Raw genomic sequence first — 24,405 nt, 5'->3', positions numbered from 1 at the left:
AAGGAGAAAGGGAGAGATAGAATAGTGTAAATTATCTCACATTAAAGAGTCAAGAGAAAACTGTTACAATGGAGGGGAAGAGCAGGAAGGTGAAAGGGAATGAATCAACCTTACTCTCATTGGATTTGGTTTAAGGAGGGAATAACATACCCACACAATTGGGTATCTTACTCTACAGGAAAGTAGGAGGGAAGGAGATAAGAGGGGGAATGATAGAAGGCAGGGCAGATTAAGGGAGAGGGCTGTCAGAAGTAAGGGTTAAAGGAGTTAATATAAAAAATGGAGGGTGGGATAGGATGGAGGGAAATACAGTTAGCCTTTCACAATATGACTACTATCAAATGTTTTGTGTAACTACACAGGTACAACCTATATTGAATTACTTGTCTTCACAGTGGGGGGGTGTGAGGAGGGAAGAAGGGAGAGAATCTGGAACTCAGAGTTTTAAAAACAAATGTTAAAAATTGTTTTTACATCCAACTGGGAAATAAGATATACAATATAAGAAATAAGATATATGAAATAAGAATTATGATGAAGTAAGGGGGGATAAGGGGATATGAAAGATATTAAGGGATTAAGGGAAGGGGTATTCAGTAGGATTACTATCTTGGGGTGAGTGGTAGAGTAGAGATGGAGAGAAAATTTGTAACTCAAAATCTTATGGAAATGAAAGTTTAATACTAAAATATATATAAATTAATTTAAAAAGAAAATAACTCCTTAAAAAGTACAATTGGTCAAATTAAAAAGAAAGTACAAAAGTTAAGTAAGAAAAGTACTCCTTAAAAGTTAGAATTGGGCAAGTGGAAGCTAATGAGTCATTCAGAATCAAACAAATTCAAAAGAATGCAAAAAAATAGAAAATGGAAATATCTCATGGGAAAAACAACTGTCCTGGAAAATATATCCAGGAGAGATAATATTAGAATCACTAAATTCTGTAAATTTAGGATCAAGAGGAGGACTTGGACAGCACCTTTCAAGAAATTATCAAGAGGGAGAGTCAAGATTGGAGAGTAAATTTACTGAGCTTTCCCTCACAGACCTCCAAATACCTTTAAAAAGTGACTCTAAACAAATGCTAGAGCAACAGCCCATAGAAAGATGGAGTGAAACAAATTTCCAGCCAAAGACAAGTTGGAAAGTCAGCAAGAAAGGTCTCTTGTGCCAGAGTGAGATCAGAGCATAATACAGTGAAGGGCATGCCAGTGCAGACCAGGTCCCAGCAAACCCAGAATAGTTCTCAGGGGGACTGAATCACTCACAGCAGTGGTGTTTTGCAGACCTCTCAATCCACAGTTGCCATAGACAACTTGGAAGGTCAGAAGGAAAGGTCCATTTCATGTAGTGACAGTAGAGCACAGGTGAGTGCAAACTGTGCCAGCACAGCCCTGACCCCAGAAAACCAGAAGCAAGCCTTTGGGGTGAGTCAATCAGCAGCTGCTGCTACTACTTCTGGAGCTCTCAAGAGGGCAAATGAGATAGGATTACAACCAAGAATCACCTACCTACCAAAATTGAGTGTAGTCTGTGAGGGGCAAAAATGAACATTTAATGAGATAGAGGACCTTCAAACATTCTTGGTGAAAAGATTATAACTGAATAGTAAATTTGACTTTTAAGTACAAGATTAAAAAAAATTAAAGAGGTAAATAGGAAAGGGAAATAATAAGGGACATAATAAGGTTAAACTATTTACATTCCTACTTGAGAAGATGATGTCTGTACCTCACAAAACCTTTCTCATTATTACTCCCCTGGATCTATTTTCTAGGTCAATGGTTTTCACACTGAGATATTTCACATTGCCTTCTATTTTTTTCATTTTTTTGGATCCATTTAATAGTATCTTGATTTCTCATAAGGTCACCATTTGCTCCACTCTAATTCTTAAGGAATGATGCTCTTCAGTGAACGTTTGAGATTCTTTTTTCCATATGGAAAATTCAGTTTTTTAAGGCATTCTTCTTATCATTGCATTTTTTGAGCCTCTTTTGCCATATGAGTTAGTCTATATTTAAGGTGTTATTTTCTTCATTCAGGTTGTTGACTCTCATTTCATAATTTTCTTGCATTGCTCTCATTTCTCTTCCCAATTTTTCCTCCAGTTCCCTTATTTGGTTTTCAAAATCCTTCTTAAAGTCCTCTGTGACCTGTAACCAGCTTGTATTTTTCTTGGAAGATTTGGTGAAGGAGTTCTGACTTTGGTGTCCTGCTCCTGTTCCATGTTTTGATCCTTTTTGTCCCTAAAATAGGAGTGTAAATTTAGATTGCTCTGCTTGCTTTGCTTCCTTTCCCTGCTCATGTTGCCACTCAATTACTTGACTTTTGAGCTTTGTGCCACAGTAGCACTTTGCTACCATACAGTGGAGCTTTATCCCAATAGCTGGGGTTTTCTCAGCTGCTGAAGGTATTATTTGGGTGCCCTCTCTGAAGCCCCCACATATTCTGGCAAGCTGGTCGTTTACCCCAGGACCTCCACCCTAGACTGCATTTCAGAACTAAGCAGGTTAAAGCAAGAGCAATTACCCCTCATATTATTCACTTGGTACCCCTATAATCTGCAAGCCAGGAGCTGAAGCTGCCACATGCATTTGCATGGCCATGGAACCTCAGCAGCTTCTCCTTCCAGGGGATAAAGAATGGACTGCAGTCCTAAACCACCAGATCCCAAAGTCCATACTGCACTGACCTCTCACTTTGTCCTTAGCATCTATGTGTTGATAATTCTGGAAACAGCCACAGCTGCTGATGATCTGAAGTCCCTCCAGCCAGGGGCAGCTCATGGCCACCCTGAGGCTAGAACCTCAGGCTTTTGTGGGGCTGGTATCTGCTCCCAGAGTGCTGTTATGGCTGCTTCCTGCCAGCCTTCCAGGCTGTCATCAGTAGGAGGTTAGTTTCTCTGTATCATTTTGTGGGTTCTGTAGCTCCAAAGTTTGTTCATTCACCTTTTAAAATGAGTTAGAGGAGACGGAAGAGGGAGCCATGCAGAAGTCCTCTTTCTATTCTGCAATCTTGACTCTGCTCCGCTGTAGCTTTAAAAAAATTTTAGAGTCATTTTTTACAGGTATTGGAAATGGTTGGACCTGGAACTTATGCCAAGTTTGTGCTTTTACTCCACCATCTTGGCTCTGCCCCTTGACATGGTAAATTTTTGTGTAGGTGCTATGTACTACTGAGAAAAAGGTATGTTCCTTTCTATCCCCATTCCGTTTTCTCGAGAGATCAACTATATCTAACTTTTTTAAATTTCTATTCATCTCCTTAGCTTCTTTTTTCTTTATTTTGTCTTTAAATTTATCTAGTTCTGAGAAAGGGAGGTTGAGATATCCCACTGGTATAGTTGTTGTCTATGTATTCCTGTAACTCCCTTAACTTCTCCTCAAAGAATTTAGAAACTATACCACTTGGTGCATATATGTTTAGTAATGAAATTTCATGATTGTCTATGGTACCTTTTAGCTAGATGTAATTTCCTTCCTTATGTCTTTTAATTAGTTCTATTTTTGCTTTTGTTTTATATGACATTAGGATTGTTACCCCTGTTTTTTCCTTATTAACTTCACCTGAATCTTACTATGTTCTGTTCTAGCCATTTACTTTTACTCTTTGTATCTCTCTTTTTCTTTCTTTCTTTTTTTTTGCTTTTTTTTGTGCCTTGCCCAAAGTCACATGGCTAGTAATTGTGTCAAGTGTCTGGGGCCAAATTTGAGCTCAGGTCCTCCTGACTCCAGGGTCAGTGATCTATTCACTGCACCACCTAGCCTCCTCCTGTATCTCTCTTTTTCAAATGTGTTTCTTCTAAAAGAAATATTGTAGGATTATGATTTTTAAGCCATTCTACATTTCTTTTTTACAGAAGAGATCACCCCATTCACAGTCAGTTTTGATTACTATGTCTTTCTCTCCATCCTATCTCCCCCTCACCACCATTTATGCTTTTTTTTCTCTCCTTTTTCCTTTTCCTTCCTCACTAGAGTTTTTCTTTTGACTAATGGCTACCTCTCTTCTTTCAGTCCCCTCCCCTCTTCTTCCCCTTTTTTCTTCCTACTTCTTCCCTCCCTTTATCTAACCCCTCCCTTTTCTTTCCCCTTTCACTTCCTACTTCCTATAGGGTAAATTAGATTTCTATACCTAACTGAGCACGTTATTCTCCCTTTAAACCAAATCTGATGACAGTAAGGCTCATCTTCCTTTCTCATCTGTCCTCTATTGTAATAAGTCTTTGTATCTCTTCACATGATATAATTTACCCTTTTTCTGCCTCCTCCTTTCCTCTTCTCCCATTACACTCCCTTTTCTTTGCATAATTATATTTTTATCATCACATTAAAGTCAACTTAAACCCATGACCTTTGTTTATCTATGCCCCTTTTAAATGTTACAATAATGGCACAGTTCTCAAGAGTTACAAGTATCATCTTCCTTTGTAGTAATGTGAACAGTTTGCCATTATTAATAATATGTTGTTGTTGTTTCTCTTTCCTGTTTACCTTTCTATACATCTTGTATTTGAAGCCTTGTATGTGGACAATAAATTTTCCCTTGAGCTCTGGTCTTTTCATCAGGAAAGCCAGGAAATCCCATATTTATTGAATGCCATCTTCTCCCCCTGAAAGATTATGCTTAATTTCACTGGGTAGTTAGTCCTTGGTTGTAATAATCCAAGTTCCTTTGCCTTATGGAATATTCAATTCTAAGCCTTCTGATCTTTCAATATAGAAGCTACAAGGTCCTGTGACTATTTTTCCATGATATTTAAATAATTTCTTTCTGACTGCTTGAATTTTTTTCTCTTTAACCTGATAATTTTGGAATTTGTCTACAATATTCCTTGGTATCTTCAATTTGGTATCTTTTTCAGAAGATGATTGGTGTATTCTTACAATTACCATTTTATTCTCTGGTTCTAGAACCACAGGGCAGTTTTCCTTGATGACTTCTTGAAAGATGATATCCAGGCTTTTTTTATCACTATGGCTTTCAGATGGATCAGAAGTTCTTAAATTATATCTCCTGGATTTAGTTTCTATGTCAGTTATTTTGTCAATGAGATATTTTACTTTTTATTCTCTTTTTTATTCTTTTGGTTTTCTTTGACCGATTCTTTATGCCTCATAGACTCGTTAGCTTCCCTTCACTACATTCTAGTTTTTAATGAATTATTTTCTTCAATTAGAATTTATACCTCCTCTTTCATTTGGCTCATTTTATGTTCTAAGGAGTTCTCTTCAATGACTTTTTGTGTCTTCTTTTCCATTTGACTGATTCTGTTTTTCAAGGAGTGGTTTTTTTCATTGCACTTTTCCTGATTTGCTCAATTATATTTTTAGTAACTTGTTTTCAACAGTGAATTTTCATCCTTCCTTTTCTAGCCTATTGATTCTCTCTTGCATACCTCTCATTTCTTTTCCCAATTTCTCTTCTATTTCTATTATTTGGCTTTTAAAATCCTTCTAGAGATCTTTCCAGCATGCTTGTTGGACTTGTGATCAGTTAATATTCCCTTTTGAGGTTTTGGATATGGATATATTGGCAATAAATTCCTATTCTGAATTTGTGCCTTGTTCTTTCCTGTTCTCATAATAAGAATCTATTATCTTTGTTTCTCCCTTTTTTGTTCATGGTGTTTGTGCATTTCCTAACTTTTAAAATTGAGTTCTCCTGCAAGAAAACAGGGAACACTGACCCAAGTTTCTTGTGCTAGGACACAGGGACCTTGTCACTGTCTTTGTGTGCTGGGCCCTCAGGTGCTGGCAGCTGTAAGGTTCTGACAACTTACCTGGTGCTGAGCTGTATCTTGGGGGGGTGGGAATGGCCCTTGGAGGATACCTTCTCATCCAGGCTGCTTTGAAACTCTGGAAATCTTGGACACAAGAGGATGCCAGTCTGGCTACCTGTAGTTTTGCTTCCTGGTTTTGTGTGGAAGCATGTGGAGGTTTGGTTGCTGGAGAATGCCTGCCTGACTGGAGCTGTGCCTCTTAGAGTTGTGTTAAAGCACAGGGAGGTTTAGCTGCTGGCAGAAGTGTGCTGGTCAGTTCACATTGTGGTTCTCAAGACTGGATTGTACCACTTCCCTTCCCTGTGTGAAGGCACTGAGAGGGTTCTGATGTTGATGCTTGCCTGCTCCACCACCCTGGGACTCAGGATCTCCCCCTGATTTGGCTGAGGTGAGGATTGGTGCTAACTTGCTGAGATGCCACCTGTCAATTAATCACTCAAAATTCCTGAGCTATAAGGCCGCTGTTCTATGTCTTTCTGCTGGCTCAGCTGTTCCAGGGTTTTTCCTGGGGTGATATTTTCTGGGCTTTCAGAGGTAAATAAGGGACAGTGAGAGCAACTAATTTTTTTCTTTGCTTTTCAGAAGGGCAATTGGGGTTAAGTGACTTTCCCAAGGTCACACAGCTAGTTTTTTTGTGTTAAGTATAAGAGGTCGGATTTGAACTCAGGTCCTCCTGATGTCACAGCCATTGCTCTATTCACTGTGCCACCTAGCTGCCCTGCAACTTACTTCTTACTTTGTTATCTTGGTTCCCAAAAGTCTTGGTTTATCTTTCTTTAATGATGTTTGACTCATTTTTGATGTTTCATAGAGACATTAGCTTCCACTCACCCAATTCAAATTTTTAAAGCATTATTTCCTTCACTTAGTTTTTTATTTTTTTTATTTTTTTGCATCCTCTTCCTTTTGGCTAATGCTCCTTTTTAAGGAGTTCTTTTCTTCAGTGGATTTTTATCCTTCCTTTTCCAAGCTGTTGACTCTCTTGCATACCTCTTATTTCTTTCCCCAATTTTTTCTACCTCTATTATTTAATTTATAAAGTCTTTTTTTTTGCTTCTTCCAGGAAGGTTTTGGGCTTAAGACCAACTAATATTGCACTTTTAGTTTTCACATGTAGGCATTTTAATATTGCTGTCCTCTTCTGAGTAGGTTTGGATCCTTTCTCTTGCCAAAGTAGCTTTCTATGGTCAGAATTCTTTTCTGTTTTTGCTCCTTTTAAAAATTTAAGCTCTTCTCCTAGGGCATAGGGGGTGCTGTCCCAAACTTCTAGTGCTGGGTCCAAGGTTCTTAGCACTGGATTTCTCCACTGGGACCTGAGGTGCTGGTTACTTGCTGGGGTGTCCTGGCCTAGTCACTCCTTTTTGCCAGGTTCCAAGGCTGGCAATTTGTCTTTTGTGTTGGAGTTGGAGGTCTCACTGCTGGTCTGTTGTACCCCTGGTCTGCTAAGCCATCACTGCTGCATCATAGCTGCATCATCTAGATTTGCCCAGACACTGCCTGCCCTGTGCTGTGCTCCCCTCTCACCCAAGTGAGACAGGCCTTTCCTAAAATCCTTCCAAGTTCTCTTGGGCTGGAAGTTAGTTTCAATCTGATTTTAGTAGATTATGTTCCTCCACAATTCTTCTAGCTGTTTGATTTAGCATTTTTTGCAAGAGTAATTGGGAAAAGTACAAGCAACTTCCTCATTTCTCTCTGCAATCTTGGCTCTGCCTCTGTTAAAGTTAAAAATAAAATATTTTATTTTAAAATATAAGTTAAAAATAAAATTTTCTAAAATGGCCATGGAAAAGTTAATGGGAAACTAACTAATCTAATCCTAAAGAATGAGTAGGTCACCCAACAAATCATAGAAACAATCAATAACTTCATTCAAGAGAATGATAGTAAGACAACCTACCAAAACTTATGGGATACAGCAAAAGTGATTCTTAGGGGAAGTTTTATATCTCTGAATGCTTACATGAATAAAATAAAAAGAAGATCAATGAATTGGGTATGCAACTGAAAAAGCTAAAAAAAACAAAAATACTAAATTAAATAACAAATTAGAAATACTGCAAGTCAAAATAGAGATTAAGAAAATTGAGATAAAAACCTGTTAAACTAAAAAATAAAAATAATAGCTGGTTTTATGAAATAAAAACAATAAAATTGATAAACCTCTCATTAATTTGATTTTAAAAATAAAGAAGAAAACCAAATTACTAGTATCAAAAGATAAAAAGGGTGAATTTGGCACCAATGAAGAGGAAATTAAAACAATATTTAGGAATTATTGTGCCCAATTGTATGCCCACAAGTTTGACAATCTTAGTGAAATGGATGGATATTTTCAAAAATATAAATTGCCCAGATTAACAGAAGAGGAAGTAAAATACTTAAACAAACCCATCTCAGAAAAAAATAAACTGAACAATCCATTAATGATCTCCCTAGGAAAAAATCTCCAGGGTCAGTTGGATTTACAAGTAAATTCTATTAAACATTTAAAGAACAATTAATTTCAATACTCTATAGATTATATGGGAAAATTGGTGGAGTCCTATCAAATTATTTAATGATACAAATATGGTACTGATATTCAAATTGGGAAGAAACAAAACAGAGAAAGAAAATTATAGACCCATTTCCCTAATGAATATAGATGCAAAAATTTTAAATAAAATATTAGCAAAAAGATCACAGCAACTTATCACAAGAATAATACACATTGATCAGGAATTCAGGACTTATTCAATATTAGGAAAACTATCAGCATAATTGATCATATCAACAACAAAACTAACAGAAACCATGTGATTATTTCAATAGATACAGAAAACGCTTTTTTGACAAAATACAACGATACAATCTAGAGAACATAGGAATAAATGGATTCTTCCTTAAAATCAAAAGTAGCATCTTCCTAAAATCTTCAATAATATGTAATGGGGATAAATTAGAAGCATTTCCAATAAGCTCAGGATTGAAGCAAGGATGTCCATTATCACCATTGTTATTCAATATGGAGCTAGAAATGTTAGCTTTAGCAATAAGAGAAGAAAAAGAAATTGAAGGAATTATAATAAGCAAAGAAGAAACTAAGTTATAACTCTTTGTAGATGATATAATGATATATTTAGAAAATCCTAGAGAATCAAGTAAAAAACCACTTGAAATAATAAAAAACTTTAGCAAGGTTGCAGGATATAAAATAACCCATATAAATCCTCAACATTTCTATATATTACTAAGAAAGCTCAACAGCCAGAGATAGAGAAATTCCATTTAAAGTTACTGCCGACATTATAAAATGTTTGGGAGACTTCCTGCCAAAATGAACCCAGGGACAATATGATCACAATTACAAAACACTTTTCACACAAATAATAGGATCTAAATAAACAGAAAAAAAACATCAATAGTTCATGAATAGACTGAGCTAATATAATAAAAATGACAATTTTGCCTAAATTAATTTACTTATTCAGTGACATACCAATCTAACTACCCAAAAATTATTTATAGTGGTAGAAAAAATAATATAAAATTCATCCAAAAGAACAAAATATCCAGAATATCAAGGGAATTAATGAAAAGAAATGCTAGTGAAGACGGTCTATAAATACCAGATCGTAAATTGTATTATAATGCAACAATTATCAAAACTACTTGATACTGGCTAAGAAATAAATGAGTAGATCAGTGGAATAGGTTAGGAATACAATAGAAAGTAGTTAATGATTATAGCAACCTAGTGTTTGATAAACCCAAAGACCCCAGCTTCTGGGATAAGAACTCAATATTTGACAAAACCTGCTGGAAAAATGGGAAAATAGTATGGCAGAAACTGGGCATAGACCAACATCTGATGCCATACAAATCAGTACACAATTTAGGTATAAAGGCTGATACTATACTATTAACAAATTAAGGAAGCAAGGAATAATTTGTCTGGCAGATTTACAGAGAATGCAGGAATTTATGACAAAACCAGAAATAGAGAACATTATCAACTATAAAATGAATAAGTTTGATTATATTAAATTTGAAAATTTTTGTAGAAACAAAGCCAGTACAACAAAAATTAGGAGGAAAGAAGAAAACTGGGAAAGAAATTTACTAGTGCCTCATTTCTACAATATATAGAGAACTGAGTCAAATTTACAAGAACACAAGTCATTCCCCAATTGATAAATGGTCAAGGAATATGAACAAGCAATTTTCAGATGAAGAAATTGAAGCTATCTAAAGTGATATAAAAATGCTCTAAATCACTATTGATTAGGGAGATGTAAATCAAAACAACTCTAAGGTACCACATCAGATATATCAGATTGACTAACATGCTAAAACAAGAAAAGGATATTTATTGGAGAAGATGTAGGGAAGTTGGAATGCTAATTCATTGTTCATGGAACTGTGGTCTGATCCAACAATTCTTGAGAGCAATTTGGAACTATGACCAAAGGGCTATAAAAATGTACATGCCCTTTAACCCAGCAATACCCTTTCTAGAGCTGTATTACAAAGAGATAATAAAAATGGAAAAAGGACACACATTTATAAAAATATTTATAGCAGCTCCCTTTGTGGTGGCCAAGAACTGGAAATTGAGGGAATGCAGTTCAATTAGGGAATGGCTGAACAAGGTCTCAGATATGAATGTAATAGAATACTGTCATGCCATAAGAAGTGATGAACAGGCAGACTTCAGAAAAACCTGGAAAAAAAACCAGAAAAACCCATATCTGATTACAGGCCATCTTGGAGAAGGAGGGGAGAGGGAGGGGAAAACATGTTAAACTTTTATGGAAGTAAATATTGAACACTAAAAATTATATATATATATATATATATGTATATATATATATATATATATATATATATATATATATATATAAATTAGGTGGAGGGGAAGTTGAGAGAACTCTAGTTGAGTTCCTGTCTCACTTTGCCTTCTTCATTCATGGTTCATCCTTTTGGATTGGAGTAATAATGTAAGGCATATAGAATCATAGAAAAGGGAGGGTGGGTACATTGCAGATGAACTTTATCTACTTCCACATTTTCCCCAATGCTTATCATTCTTTTTGATGACATCATTACATGAACTGACATATCATGCTTTAGACCTTATAAAGAGCTGAACTTAAATTATAGCATTTGATGCTCACAATAAACCCATGAGATAAATTCTATCATTTCCATTTTATCAATATGTAAGTTAACCTTGTAGAAGTTAAGTGATTTACCAAAGGAAATCTAGCAAATTTGTGCCCAAAGCATGGTATGAACCCAACCTTGTCCATATCCTAAGCCATGAAGAATTTTCCATCACATCCTTTTACCCCTCAGTAGTCTAGGCATTTGCTTCTCTAAGTAATGATTGCGTCTATATTATTTCCCTTGTGTCCCTCTTCTCTCCACAGAATGGGCTTCTGAGTTCATTGCCTTCCATTGTGTCAATCATTGCTGTTAATTTAGGAAGTCAAATGGCATATTTCCTCTTGTCCAGGAATATCTTCAGTCCAGTGGTGATTCGTAAATTCCACATAGTGCTTGGTAAAGATAATATCAGGTGATGCTGGGAAACTTCTTGAAGATCTCTAGAACATCTGCAGTGATTCTTTGTGTCCTTATTCCCCAGGAATGCTACCAGGAGGAGCATTATTCATTGCTGTGCCATATGTCAGCAACTACACAGCTATTGTCATTCTGATTCTTTCTTTGGCAATGAACAACCTGTGTGCCACAGTAATATCAGTTAATATCCTAGAAATTGCTCCTAGGTAAGGCTTCTAATCCCCCACCCCAATTTTTGCTTTAAGATTGATTGGGGGGGTTAGAAGGGGTGATGGCTATGTGGCTCAGGGAATAGAGCACTAGCCCTGTAGTCAGGAGGACTTGAGTTCAAATACAGCCTCTGACACTTAACACATACTAGCTATGTGACCTTGGGCAATTCACTTAACCCCAATTGCTCTGCCTTCCCTGTGCCGAAAAAAAGTATTTATTGTGGAACTTTGTCATTTAGGTTCTTTCTTTAAACTTCAGTGTGTGTGTGTGTGTGTGTGTGTGTGTGTGTGTGTGTGTGTGTATACGCACATAAAAATACTTATACATACATATGTATGTAATTATATATCTAGGTAAGTATGTATATGTTGGGGGGGGGTCATCTGCACCACAAGCTTCTCAGAGTCCTTTTAGATAGATTGCTTTATAAACTATAAATGTTGATATAGAAGTCAACTGGTATTTTTATTATTCTTCTCAAACATTCTTCAGAATAGTTTAGTCTTTGATATTACTCCAGCCTTACATTCCAGAACTTGACACAGTTCCTCTGTTTAGCACAATGCCTGGTCCATCATAGGCACTTAAAAGCTAGTGGATTTGACATCAGACAGAGTTGTTACTTATTAGTAGACATCTGTATCATAAGTCATGGAGCACAGGTCTTGTCCAATTTGTTTGACCCCATTCTCCTAGCTCTTTTAATTATCTGGACAGAGCTAGGGAAAATTTAATCTCAAAAATCTACATTTGACAGGCCTAAGTGTGCCACAGATGCCATTCTCCCTTTTGGCAGCCTATAAAGCCAAGGCAGCAAATATCGCTTTGCTGTTATAGAGCCTTACATAGCATCAGAACTAAGGAAAATAATTTCCAATCTTTAATGTCAGTGTAGTTGTTAAATCAACTGAGAAATAGGGGCATCCTTTTTGATAGTTATTATCTATGCATTTCTAAACATTTGACTAAGTAGAGATAACCCAGGTTGTTGACATTGCCAGATGATGTTGATCATTGCCAACAAGAATTCAATCATCTTCTATAAAGCACCAACCTGCAGTTGATAACCCCATTCTTTCATTCTGAAGTCTTTGGGATAAGATACAAGTTATGCAATCTATTCAACTTGTCATTTAAAACCCTCCATATTCAAATTGTGGACTTTTTCAGTCATATCACATTACTCTCTTTCATTCAAAACTTATTTCAAATGTATATCATCATTTAAATTCAATATTTTCTGAATTCATTGTGCCATCTTTTGCCTCCCTGCATTTGCACAAACTATCATATATGTCTAGAAAGTATTCCATTCCCATTTTTTCCTTCTAGTCTCTAATATTTCTTCAAAGACTTCAGCTCAGATGTTATATCCACTATTTTTTATTTTTAATACATTCTCCCTCCTTAACCTTCTATTTATTTATTTGCATATATGTTGAATCCCCTTGTAAAACATAAACTCATTGAGAGCAGAGACTATTCATTTCTGTCTTTGTATCTTCATTTTCTAGATAAATGATTTACACCCACATATATTTAATATATTTGGTGAATTGAATTCATTTTCATAGTGGAAGCAGTTCTGGCTATGAAGAAATTAGATATTTGAATTGAAATCTTTGCACTGATTCTAGTACTGTAGCTGTTGCCAAGTCAATCTTTTGTTGTTATTTCATTTTCAGTTATGTCCTACTCTCCATGACCCCATTTGGGGTTATCTAGAAAAAGATACTGGAGTTGTATTCATTTCCTCCTCCAGTTCATTTTACAGATGAGAAGACTGAGTCAAACAAGATTAAATGGCTTGCCCAGGATCATGCAGACAATGTCTGAAGCCAGATTTGAACTCAGAAAGACCTCCTGACCAGGCCCAGAACTCCATCCACTGTGCCAGGCAGCTGGTCCCTATCAGGAGTTAATATAAATCACTTCAACGAGTTTTTATTAAAGACTTAAAAATTTAAGGTATTTTTCTAGAGTCTAGAGAAAGAAAGATGAAAAAATAAAACTATCATCGAGTTCATATTTTAAAAGTAGGAATATGATATGGACAAAAATATTGTTATTCATGTCATAGTTTACCCCCAAGGGACTCTAGGTCAGATGAGGTTTGATTCCAGGTGTGGCATAATCTTGAAGTGAATGTTTCTTTCTTTGATATGTTACTCTCATTTTGTAGGGATAGATTTCATCTACCCAACCTCAATTAATGAGATTATCTGTACTTTATGTACAAGTCAGAAACCAGTGATATTGAGCATAGATATTTTCCAGTTTTTAAATTGCCTTGTGGTAGATTTCTAAAAATGGCAAGAGTTCCTAATGTAGCATTATAAGATGAGAAAACCTTTTTGACTAAAACACATCATCTATCAATGGATATGATGTACAAAGAAAATTGTTTATATCCTGGGATGGAAATTTTTTGATTATTCAAGGAACAGAATAGTATGATAGGCTAATGAAACAAATTAATCATGCCTCTGGGAGTATTGATAGCAGAGGAAACTCAGCAATTTCCCAGTACAGATAGACAAGCCCATGTTGGAAGATTTAAGCAAAGGTGTTAAAGATTGAAGTTCAAGCCAAACTCCTGAAAAGCACCACTCTTTAAGGAAGGAGAAAAATCTGTCTCCCCAAAAAGTTTGACCACATAGTAATGATCAGAAAGAGATAAGGCAGCCACCTGAGAGCAGATAGAGAAACATTAAAGACAGACATGAACCCAAACATACAAAAGAACAGTCATTCAAGGGACAAATAACCTTACCAAGGCCCTTTGCACCAGAAAAGCATGCCAGCTGTGAGTTAAGAAATAACTTCCAGGAACCAGAAGTTGAGAGTTTACCCCTTTCCTGTACATCTATCCTGTGCACGTGGCTCACTATCATTGTATTCTAAGTTTAAATCCACTCTTCCACTGGACTCTGCCTCTGCTTTGGGGGGAATGGCATGTGCCAAATTTTTTGTATCATCTTATATTTTATTTTGTATAAAAGAAAACTGAGGATATTTGGTGATAATAAATGAGATGTACAGGTGTGGAGATGCCTGAGTGAACATGGCTCCTCATGATTACTCCTGGAACCCCTGAGTAGCAATAGCAGCCTCTTTCTAAATAACTGATCAGCTATTGCTAGTAAGATTTGAAAAGCAACTCCACAGATGGTACATTAGGAACTCTTGATTTTTGGAAGCATTAAACCCACAAGGCAATCCACAAGCTGGAAAATGCCCATGCTCACATCACTCATTTCTGAGCTGTGTTTAGAAAAGGAAACATAAGAACAAAAGAGGTCATCTAGTAATTGGAGATCCAGAAATTCCCTTATCACACTTACCTAAGCAAACATGGTCAATTAGCCACTTGCTTCTACAAATGCTATTTTCTGATATTTGGCAATGGGGAAAGAGAAATCTCCTATTACATTTTATTCTAGAAGTCCAAAGAGTACAAGAGAGGAGGGAATTTCCCAACTTGTTTTAATAGACCACAGAGCAAATATCTTTTCTAGAAGGCATCTACCTTTCTGAGTCTTAATCAACCAGAATATGCTGTGATCTCACTCACCCAACCATCATAAGCATTGGCAGGTCAGGGTTCCAAAACAAGGCAATTTCATCTTTCCTATATGTTCTGGGCAGTAATTCCTGAAGGGCAAATAGGTATCTTTCTTGGAGCCCCAACTGGTGTGCGTCTCCCATTGATTATCAATTTCCATCAATTAAATCAGCGAAAAAAAAAAAAGAAACACTTTAAGTTAACGCTATTCAGTTGAAACAAAATATCTCCCCATCAAAAAACAAAAAAAAAAGTCTGCTTCATGCTCTCCCACAAGTACATACTCATTCCAGAGGAAAGTGGGCTCAAGTTTAGAGTACATCAGACAAAACGGAAAATTTTCAGTTCATAGAAGTCCTCTTGCTAAAGATATCCCCATAGATTTCTGTTAAATTTCTTATAATCACAAAGTTATCTTTCTTCATTGTGTCTAGTTCATCCTCATCTCACAAAGCAGGCACTGCTTTCAGCTATTTCTTTCTGAGGGATTTTGCGGCTGCCATGATGAAATTACTAAATCCTGTAATTTTCTGAAATTCTCAAGATCTTCCTCTGGTCAAGGTTGTGGGGGCGAGGGGTGGGACTGTATTACACAGAACCTCTTTCTTTCCCTCTACCCAAGCTTATTCCCCCTCTGTGGCTTGAACAGCACTGGTCTCACCAGTTGCCGTTCAAACATTGTAATGATATCTGGGTTCTCAACTGCCTTACTATTTTATACAAAATCCATGACAAGCCAGTTATTTATCATCCAATTGCAATTACAATGGCTTTCAAGGCCCTTCCACACTTATCCTAATGGCCTTGCCTGATTGACTTATTCAATAAAAGTGTCCTCACTTGGTTAATAATGTGTCAGGTCTTATCAGTTACTTCATTTGGGAGTGAAGTGGTTGATTCAATAGAGATATCTAGTCCTTGTTTATATCTCTGTTCAATGGATTTGATTGAGAAATCTTAAATTGGGGTAGTCACAACTTTCACAATCACAGGGTAGTAGCCCTTGTTCCTAAAGCCAAATTGTTAAGTTTTCAGTATTTACATACATCTTCAAGTAAGCTGTATGTATTAACATCCAATCCTATTACTTCATCAAGTTGATTGTGGGAAGAGGACTCTTCTAAATGATCAGAGACTTTCTACACAAACCTGTTACAGTATAACACAAAGTAATAGTGATGCAGTAAAGGTGAGGTTCAGATATATTACAATAGGAATATTTCAGAGATGAGAGATCCTCTTAAGCAAACAACAATGGGGAAGTTTTCCAAAGATGAAGGGTCTGCTAATTTGAAGAAGAGGGGAGGCAAGGACTTAAAAAGTGAGGATAAGGAGGGAATACATTTCACAGAAGAGAACCTTTCTGCTTGAATAAACATGACGTGACAAAAAGTACCAGATTAAATGGCTGAGCTTGAAACAAAAACATAAAATCCATAACATAGTAAAAAAACTAAATTAGTCGGGAAACACTTGTGGAGGGCCTTAAACTGCATGAAAGAAAGACCTCAACTTAATTTTACAGGTAATATTGAAAGTTTGAAAGGGAGAAACATGATCATACATGCCTTAAAAAATTATTTTGACAGCAGTGTAAAGGATGAAGTCTTTTGGATGATTATCCTTTCAATAGCAGCTTTCATGTTTTCCCTTCAATCTCCTCTTCTCTAAGTTAAATATTGCCTATCCTTCAGTTGATATTCATTTAGTATGATTACAAAAACTTTAATTATCAAGAGGTTTCATTTGTTTAATTTGTTTGTGGACATGACTGGTGATTTCATTAGCAGAGGGACCTCTAAGTGAGGAGATTCCCTCTACCAATGAATATCAGGAGCCATCTTGTAATTTACGGTCTTAGGAGTGTCAGAGTCAGGTCTTGAACCCAGGTTTTCTTAACACTGAGGTCAACTCTCTGTGCAGTTATTCTTCTATGCATCAGGTAGGTTACTCTCCTCATATTAAGTTTTATCTTAAAAATGGACTTTTGGAAATGTTTTCCTTCAAACTGTACCCGACATCCCAGATAATTGTATTCCAGTCAGTGCATAACTCAAGAGGGCTATCATCTCTCTAGTCTTGGATGCTTGGATACTCTTCCATCCATAATTAAATCAAATTTAATTTATTTTTTAAGTTTTTTATAACATTATATTAAATTCAATTCAATTTAAAAAAAAAACATTGAATAAGAGCTTATGATGTGCAAGCCATTAGGATGGGAATGAAGCATGTTATTTCATCAGTTTAGGGAAGTCCCAAATGAGGAAGCACTGTTTACAAATCCATGTTGAAAGTGTTCCTTATAGTTTTTGAGTTCACTTATAGTTCTGAGAACTGGGAGGCTAAGTGATTTGCCCATGGTCATGGAGTCCACATGTGTAATCAGTGAGAGCTAGGTCTTCTGGGCCCTGAGACTAGTTCTCTCTCCATTGTGCTGTGTATATCAGGATGATGTATTGAAATGAAATATGATAATAAATGTACCCTTCCTTCATGGGACTTAAACCCTTCTGGAAAACAATGTGTATACATATAAATAAATAAGATGTAAGTGCAAAGTAATATTGTGGGAGAAAGACAACTAATATTTAGGAAGATAAGTGAAGGCTCCATGTAGAAGGAAGCACTTGAGCTTACTCATAAAAAGAGCAAGAGATTCCAAGAGGTGGCAGTGAGGAAAGAAAGTTTTTCTGAAAAGGAGAGAGGACCATTTATAAGAAGGTACTGAGGCAAAAGATGAATGATGTTTTATTATTCTGGAAAAGTTGAGCACATACCAGAACATAAAGGGCTTTATTATCCAAACAAAAAAATTATATTTTTTCCAAGGGGAACTGTTGGCACTGTGAGATTAGTTAAGAGATGAATACAAAAAAGTCTGGGAAATAAATGATGAAATCCTTAACTTACCAGGGGGAAATCAGTGTTAGTGTAAAGAATGGAATTTCTGTCTTGATTTAGTTATGATTTAGAGGAACAATCAAGACTTGATTGGATGTGAGAAATGAAGAAAGAACCAAAAATTACAAAGGAAGAGTGCAAGTTTTCAAGACTAGGTAATCATGAAGATAGTAATAGACATAGGGAATACGCAGAAATAGGGAAGCTGGGAAGGGAGGATGTTACAGGGGAAGATAATGCATTAAATGTTGACATGTTGAATTTGAGGAGCTACCAGATTATCTAATAGATATATTCAGGAAGCAAAAATACTGAGACATAGTGGAATTCAGCAGAGAAATGTGGCATAGATATGTAAGTCATCCATGCTGAACATCTGCATCTAGTAATGGAATCCATGAGACCATGGAACTCAGACTAAAGCAGAGAAGGTAGAGAACATTAAGGGTGGTGCTATGGGAAAACCACCACTTAGAGGAAGAAATAGGAAAACGAGTAAAAGAGAGTTAATAGAATGGATGGGAGAATACCAAGAGCATAATGAGAGGGCTTTAATTGTAAAAAGAAGGAAAATTCAAGTAGATCCAAAAGGTCTTTGCTGCAGAGGATCCAAATGAAGGGGATGGTCACCAATAACAAAGGTCAAGGAGGATGATTAAAAAAAAGTTACTGAATTTAGAAATTAAGGTAATATTAGGTGATCCAGAAGCTGTCCTCCAAGAGGTTAAGGATTTGTGGATGATGAAAATGTAGAAGGGATGAGAAATTTGGGGCAATAGCCTAGATGGGGGTCAGGGTCAAGGAAAAGTATTTTTAAGGACAGAGAAAATTGAGTAAATATGTTACTAAGGAAGGCTGATATGGAGAGCTATTTGATATGGAAAGATTAAAGATGAAAGTGATTGCTTTACTTGGCCACAACTCAAATTAGAGTATAGATTCAAGGATTTACAGAAAATTGGTACTTGAGAAACTAACATAAAAAAGTATTTTATTATTATATACCACAACAGACAGGCAAAACAAAGCACATACATGCACACAAATTCTCTCTCTCTCTTCCCCTCACCTTTTCCCTCTCCCACCTCTCTCTGTCTTTAATGGAATGCAGAGACAGATATTTGGCAATGCTCTGGCCCAGGGTCACTCATGTAAAGGAGGGAAACATTCACTATGAGAAAGATATTAACAGGAGTACAGAGTGGAATTAAAACAGGGAAGTTTTATATCTTGAATTTGGGATTGGTTAAGAACAGTTAGTTGGTGCTAGATATGAGAAGCATTTCTGATCAAAACAAGATATGATGGGGAAATTTTCCAGGTCATTTATGAATATGAAACTTCGATAAGTTTCCTAATTAGGTCCAGAAATTGGATGAGGGTTTGTAATAGTAATGAAATTTGAAGATCCCTTTGTATTGGGAAACTGAGAGTTATTTAGCACTTAGTTTCAAATTAAGCCTCTGTTAAAGAAACAGAAGGTATGATCCCCTGTTGCTGATGTAACAGGAAGGGGCTGAACAGGGAGGAGCTATAACATATTTAAGGAAGAGCACAAGCTGGACAGTCAGAACTTCTTGGAACCAGCATCTGGAGGCATCTAGAGCAGCTGCTGCCAGAGAGAGAGAATTTCACTTAGCATTCATCTGAAGACTGGGCTGCTGATGCTGGACTGGAACTCCCATGGAGAAAGTAATTCTTATTTTGAAAATGGGAGAAAGTGATTTTGATTTTGAGAATGGAGCTTATGGTGCTGAAGACTTCCAAGGGCCAGGTGGACCTGCTGAGGATTTCCAAGGACCAACTGGAGCTGCAGAAGACAGAAGTATGACTGTGGTGTTGGCACTTTGACTGTAGCTTTGTTAAGCATTGTCTTCCCAGGAACAGAAACTGTGGAGGGCTTGAGGTGTACTGGACACTGTGAGCTTCAACATGGAGCAAGAACTTGCATTGAGAGCTGGACAAGGAGCTGAGAGCTGTCTGCCTTTGAATTCAGGTGACAGTTGGTTAGATTCAGGCAGGAGTTGGGACCATGGAAGAGGAGCCATGGAAGCTGAAAACCTGCCCCTAGTCAAGATGAAAAAACCTCTCCATGGATACTGAGTAGTGACTGATTTTTAACTTACTGTGCCCCATGGGTGGAGGACTTTGACCACTGGTATTTTGTGTCCCTCCATAAGGATGATTGAATGATTGAGTTACTAAATGATTGTACTTTGTTCAAAACTATGGGACCACTTTGGTGAAAACTTTGTGGCCATTTTAGTGATAAGTTGTTGAGTTGTGACACGGTGAATGCTGTATGTTGATTTTCTGTGATAAGTTCTACCATTGTGAATGTTGTACTTTGATTTTCTGTGAATATTTTGCTCTGATTTGTTACTGAATAAATAGAGAGTTTGCTATGCTATGTAATCAGAACCTTGAAAGCTGTTCAAAGCAGCAGTTTTCTGGAAAGCTGCTCGTGCATGGTTTTACAGGGTTCAGGTTGCTAATTGGAGATTCTAGGAATGGATGCAGGTGTTGCTATAATTGGTCAGGAGCATCATACAGTCAAGAGCTGCAAATGTTTCCATGTTTGAGTTGGAGTGAGTCAGGAGGACATGGGGAAAGTGCAGGCTACCTCACTTTGTTTATATTAATAGTCATTAGAAGTCATCACATATAACAATAACAAACTATATATTTTAAAACCTATAATTATCACAAGAAAGGAATTCTGATGGAGATAAAATGGATGGGATCAAGGATAAAAATAAAGGGGATGGCTTTAGCAAAGACAAGGGATGCTATGCTCTGAGACTAGAGAAAAAATGAAAGGGATATAGAAATCTTTAGATGGATCATGAGAGAAGAATAGGAAAGATAAATTTTCAAAATGATAGCTTTGATATTCTTATGAAAATAAAAGGTATGATGATAAGGAAAGGATATGAAGGAACCTTATTTCCAGATGGAACCTAATGATATAGCTAATATCTAAGCGTCATCAAAAGGGTTATCTGTGACATCAGAAAACAATATTTTGATAAATAAATTTTGAATTAATTCCTGAGTTACACCAATTTGTTTTTTAATAAAGTCTTTTGCACAGATAGATAAAATGACTATTTAAAAAATTATCACAATAATTATATGCTCTCTGAATATTTCATGGTTACAGGCAGCATCAGAAGTTTTGGACTGTCTCTCTGTATAGAGTTATCTTGTGAACTGTCTTTCTCACAATACTACTCTTAGGGCCCATTTGTCTATTTTTACTATATGGTATCAGTACAGGGTCCTAGGAAGGCAGGAAAACCCATGAGAATAGTAACGTTCTATGATGAAGCCTTATTCAAAGATTATCACCTGAAAGTAAACAATTGGAGACTACAATATTTACTCGAGAGTAAGTGGGAGTAGAAGACAGAAAGACAATTGATTCACAGCCTGACTATGCATAGGATGGTGGTGTCTTGTATATAGTAGGTGAACCAAGAATTTTCTGTAAATATGGTTGGGGTATAGATTGCATTTTTGACAATTTGGGTTAAATGCTTAAACCAGAATAATTGACTCTTTGACACGGAACATCTTTCCTCTAACAGATATGCCAGTTTTCTCAATGGAATGTCTAATGTATTTGCATCACTACCTCAAATCATAGTTCCCACTGTTCTTGGATTTTTCATTGGTCAGGTAAGATATTTGCTCTCTAAAAATGTTAACCTTTTACCTAGGCCAAACATATTTAAAAGAGAAACAAAGTATAGGAAGACAAGATTGGTTCAAAATGTATAAAATTGATTTTGGCTATTACCATTATAAAGAAAAGAGGCTAGAAATAGTTAAGCTTATTTCAATATTTGAGTAAAAAGAAATTTTCCATCAAGGGAATGAAATTGTTGGTGCAACTACTGCCACAGACTGATGAAAGGGTCATTGCTATTTGGCCATATGGAAGAATCTAGATAGTTTTCACCTTCACTCAGTCCTGTTTGAATGTGCTTTTCCCAGAGGTCATCTATCCCAACCAGATAATATTAATGACACCAAAGGCAAATGAAGGAATAAGCAAAGAGAGAATAAGAACTTAGTGGTCACAGAAAGAAAGTTTATAAAACTTTCATTCATACCAAATTAAATTTCTTAAAATGATCTAAAACAATACATCATTGCATAAAGAAAATTGAATACACCATCATTTTTGAGTGTCCATTTACTGTATGTTAATTGTGTCCCATTATACAATGAAAATGACTTTTTTCAAAACAAATGTGAAGGCTCCTGGGGGTCTCCTATATTTTTAAAGACTTAGTTAATTGTGAACTAAGGAGATTTGGAATTTTTTAGACTGATGTTACTCTGACTTTTTTTGCCCATAGGATTCACTAAATGGGTGGAAGAGTTTCTTCTTTCTATCAGCTATTATTATTCTAACAGGGATCGTCATTTTCCTAATCTTTGGACGTGTAGACATCCAGGACTGGAGTAAAGAAAGAACAGACATAACAACTCACTTCTGAGGTTCTGAAAGTAAGAACTAGATTTTAGTTCTATGAAAATATATATTTAAGAATATGATGTCCAATTAAATGAAATAGAGAACTTTCAAGCATTCTTGATAAACCAAAAACAGAGCTGAACAGAAAATTTGACCTTCAAATACAAGAAGCAAGTGAAGCATGAGAAGGTAAACAGGAAAAAGAAATCCTAAGGAAACTACTGAAGCTGAACTATTTACATTCCTACATGGAAAAATGATAATTGTTACTCCGGAGATTTTTCTCAGTATGACGATAGTTAAAGGGGATATATATGTCTACATAGATATTTATGTGTGTACATGTATACATTGATAGAGGGCACAGGATGAGTTGAATATGAAGTATTGGTATCTTGCTCTAAGGGAAAGTATGAGAGAAGGGGATAAGAGGGGGGATGATAGATGGGAGGGCAGTTTGGGGAGGAGGAAGAGTAGTTAGAAGCAAACACTTCTGAAAAGGGAGAGGGTCAAAAGAGAAAATAGAATAGATGTCAGGGGAGGCGGGATAGGATGAAGGGAAATACAGTTAGTCTTTCACAATATAACTACTATGGAAATGTTTTGCATAACTACACGTGAACAACTTATATTGAATTGCTTGTCTTCCCAGTGGGGATGGATGAGGAGGGAAGAAGGGAAAGAATCTGGAAATCAAAGTTTTAAAAACTAATGTTAAAAAAAATTGTCTTTTGCATGCAACTGATAAATAAGATGTACAGGCACCGGCGTATAGAAATCAATCTTGCCCTACTAGAAAGTTAGGGGAGATGAAGGAGGACTTAAGAGAAAACAGATTGGGGGAAGGGGCATTATGTAGGCTTGCTATCTTGGGGGGAGGGTAGCTGAGAGATGGGGAGAAAATCTGTAACTCAATATCTTGTGGAAATGAATATTGAAAACTAAAAATAGATAAATTTAAAAGATGAATAAATAAATTTAAAAGATGAATATGATTTATTGTCATTTTCTTTTTTTACTTACTTGATGTTGTACTCCCTCAGTCACCTTTCTGGTTCTCAGAAACTCTAATCACATATCTTAAGAATTCCCTCTAAATATTTCAAAGGTATTCTATCACATCCTGTTATTCTAATCGTATTATTGTTAAAGTCTTATGCCACTATTCCATGGAATAGAGTTTCAAGAATTCTTTGAATTAATTTTTCTAGAAAGGACAGAATCTCACAGAAACTGGCAGAATAGTGCTTTTGAAATTTCAAGCTTATTTAGCTTTTTATGCTCTGTAGTAGTGAAGATGTCTACCCATACATAGCTTCTCATCCTGTTCCACTCAACAAGATACTCTCATAAATATTCCACAGAAAATACATCCTATATTTGGTGGGTGAATTCTTATTCTAAATCTCTTGATATCTCTTCATATGAATGGAGCATGCAGGTTACCCATCTGTTGCCCTTCAATCTTGTTACAAAACAGGTTGATGCCCTTTCTTTTTCATTCATTTCTTTGATGGCATGATTTGTCAAAGGTAGCTCTTTATAGCAATATGATGAAGTTTCCACATTTTCATAATGTTCATTTCTATTATCCTTTATCTGACTTGCTCCTGCAATTCTTGGAAACATTTGAAATTCCATGAGTTACTCAGAAACAAGATCACCAAAATATTACTGTTTAAAAAGTATGTGTGTGTGTGTGTGTGTGTGTGTGTGTGTAAAAGAGAAGCTTTAGATCACTAAAAAAAAAGTGATTGCACAATTTCTCAGGTGTGATCCAGTCAGTTCCTATCTTCCTGTAAAATATTTTTTCTTCTTTTGAATTTAAATACAAAAAAAAAACTTCCATATAAATAGAAGAGCATAAAAAGAAGATTCTGTAGGAAA

At 36.1% G+C, this 24,405-nt stretch overlaps 1 protein-coding gene across 1 annotated transcript in view; it reads left to right on the top strand.

Moving 5' to 3' along the window:
• The window catches only part of LOC138143487 (probable small intestine urate exporter), a 65,056-nt gene extending 42,516 nt beyond the window's left edge, over positions 1-22,540 (top strand). Inside the window, exons 8-11 of the mRNA XM_069064758.1 lie at positions 11,197-11,329; positions 11,415-11,556; positions 21,623-21,713; positions 22,400-22,540. Coding sequence (XP_068920859.1) covers positions 11,197-11,329; positions 11,415-11,556; positions 21,623-21,713; positions 22,400-22,540 — 507 coding nt within the window. The remainder of the gene's footprint in view (positions 1-11,196; positions 11,330-11,414; positions 11,557-21,622; positions 21,714-22,399) is intronic.
• Positions 22,541-24,405: the final 1,865 nt, after the last annotated feature.

Source organism: Petaurus breviceps, unplaced genomic scaffold (genome assembly GCF_028583685.1).
Source record: "Petaurus breviceps papuanus isolate PSGF00001 unplaced genomic scaffold, PetGlider_PUasm1.0 90639, whole genome shotgun sequence".
Classification (NCBI taxonomy): domain Eukaryota; kingdom Metazoa; phylum Chordata; class Mammalia; order Diprotodontia; family Petauridae; genus Petaurus; species Petaurus breviceps.
The sequence above is the reverse complement of the archived record's forward strand: the minus strand, read 5'-3'. Positions and strand labels throughout refer to the sequence as shown.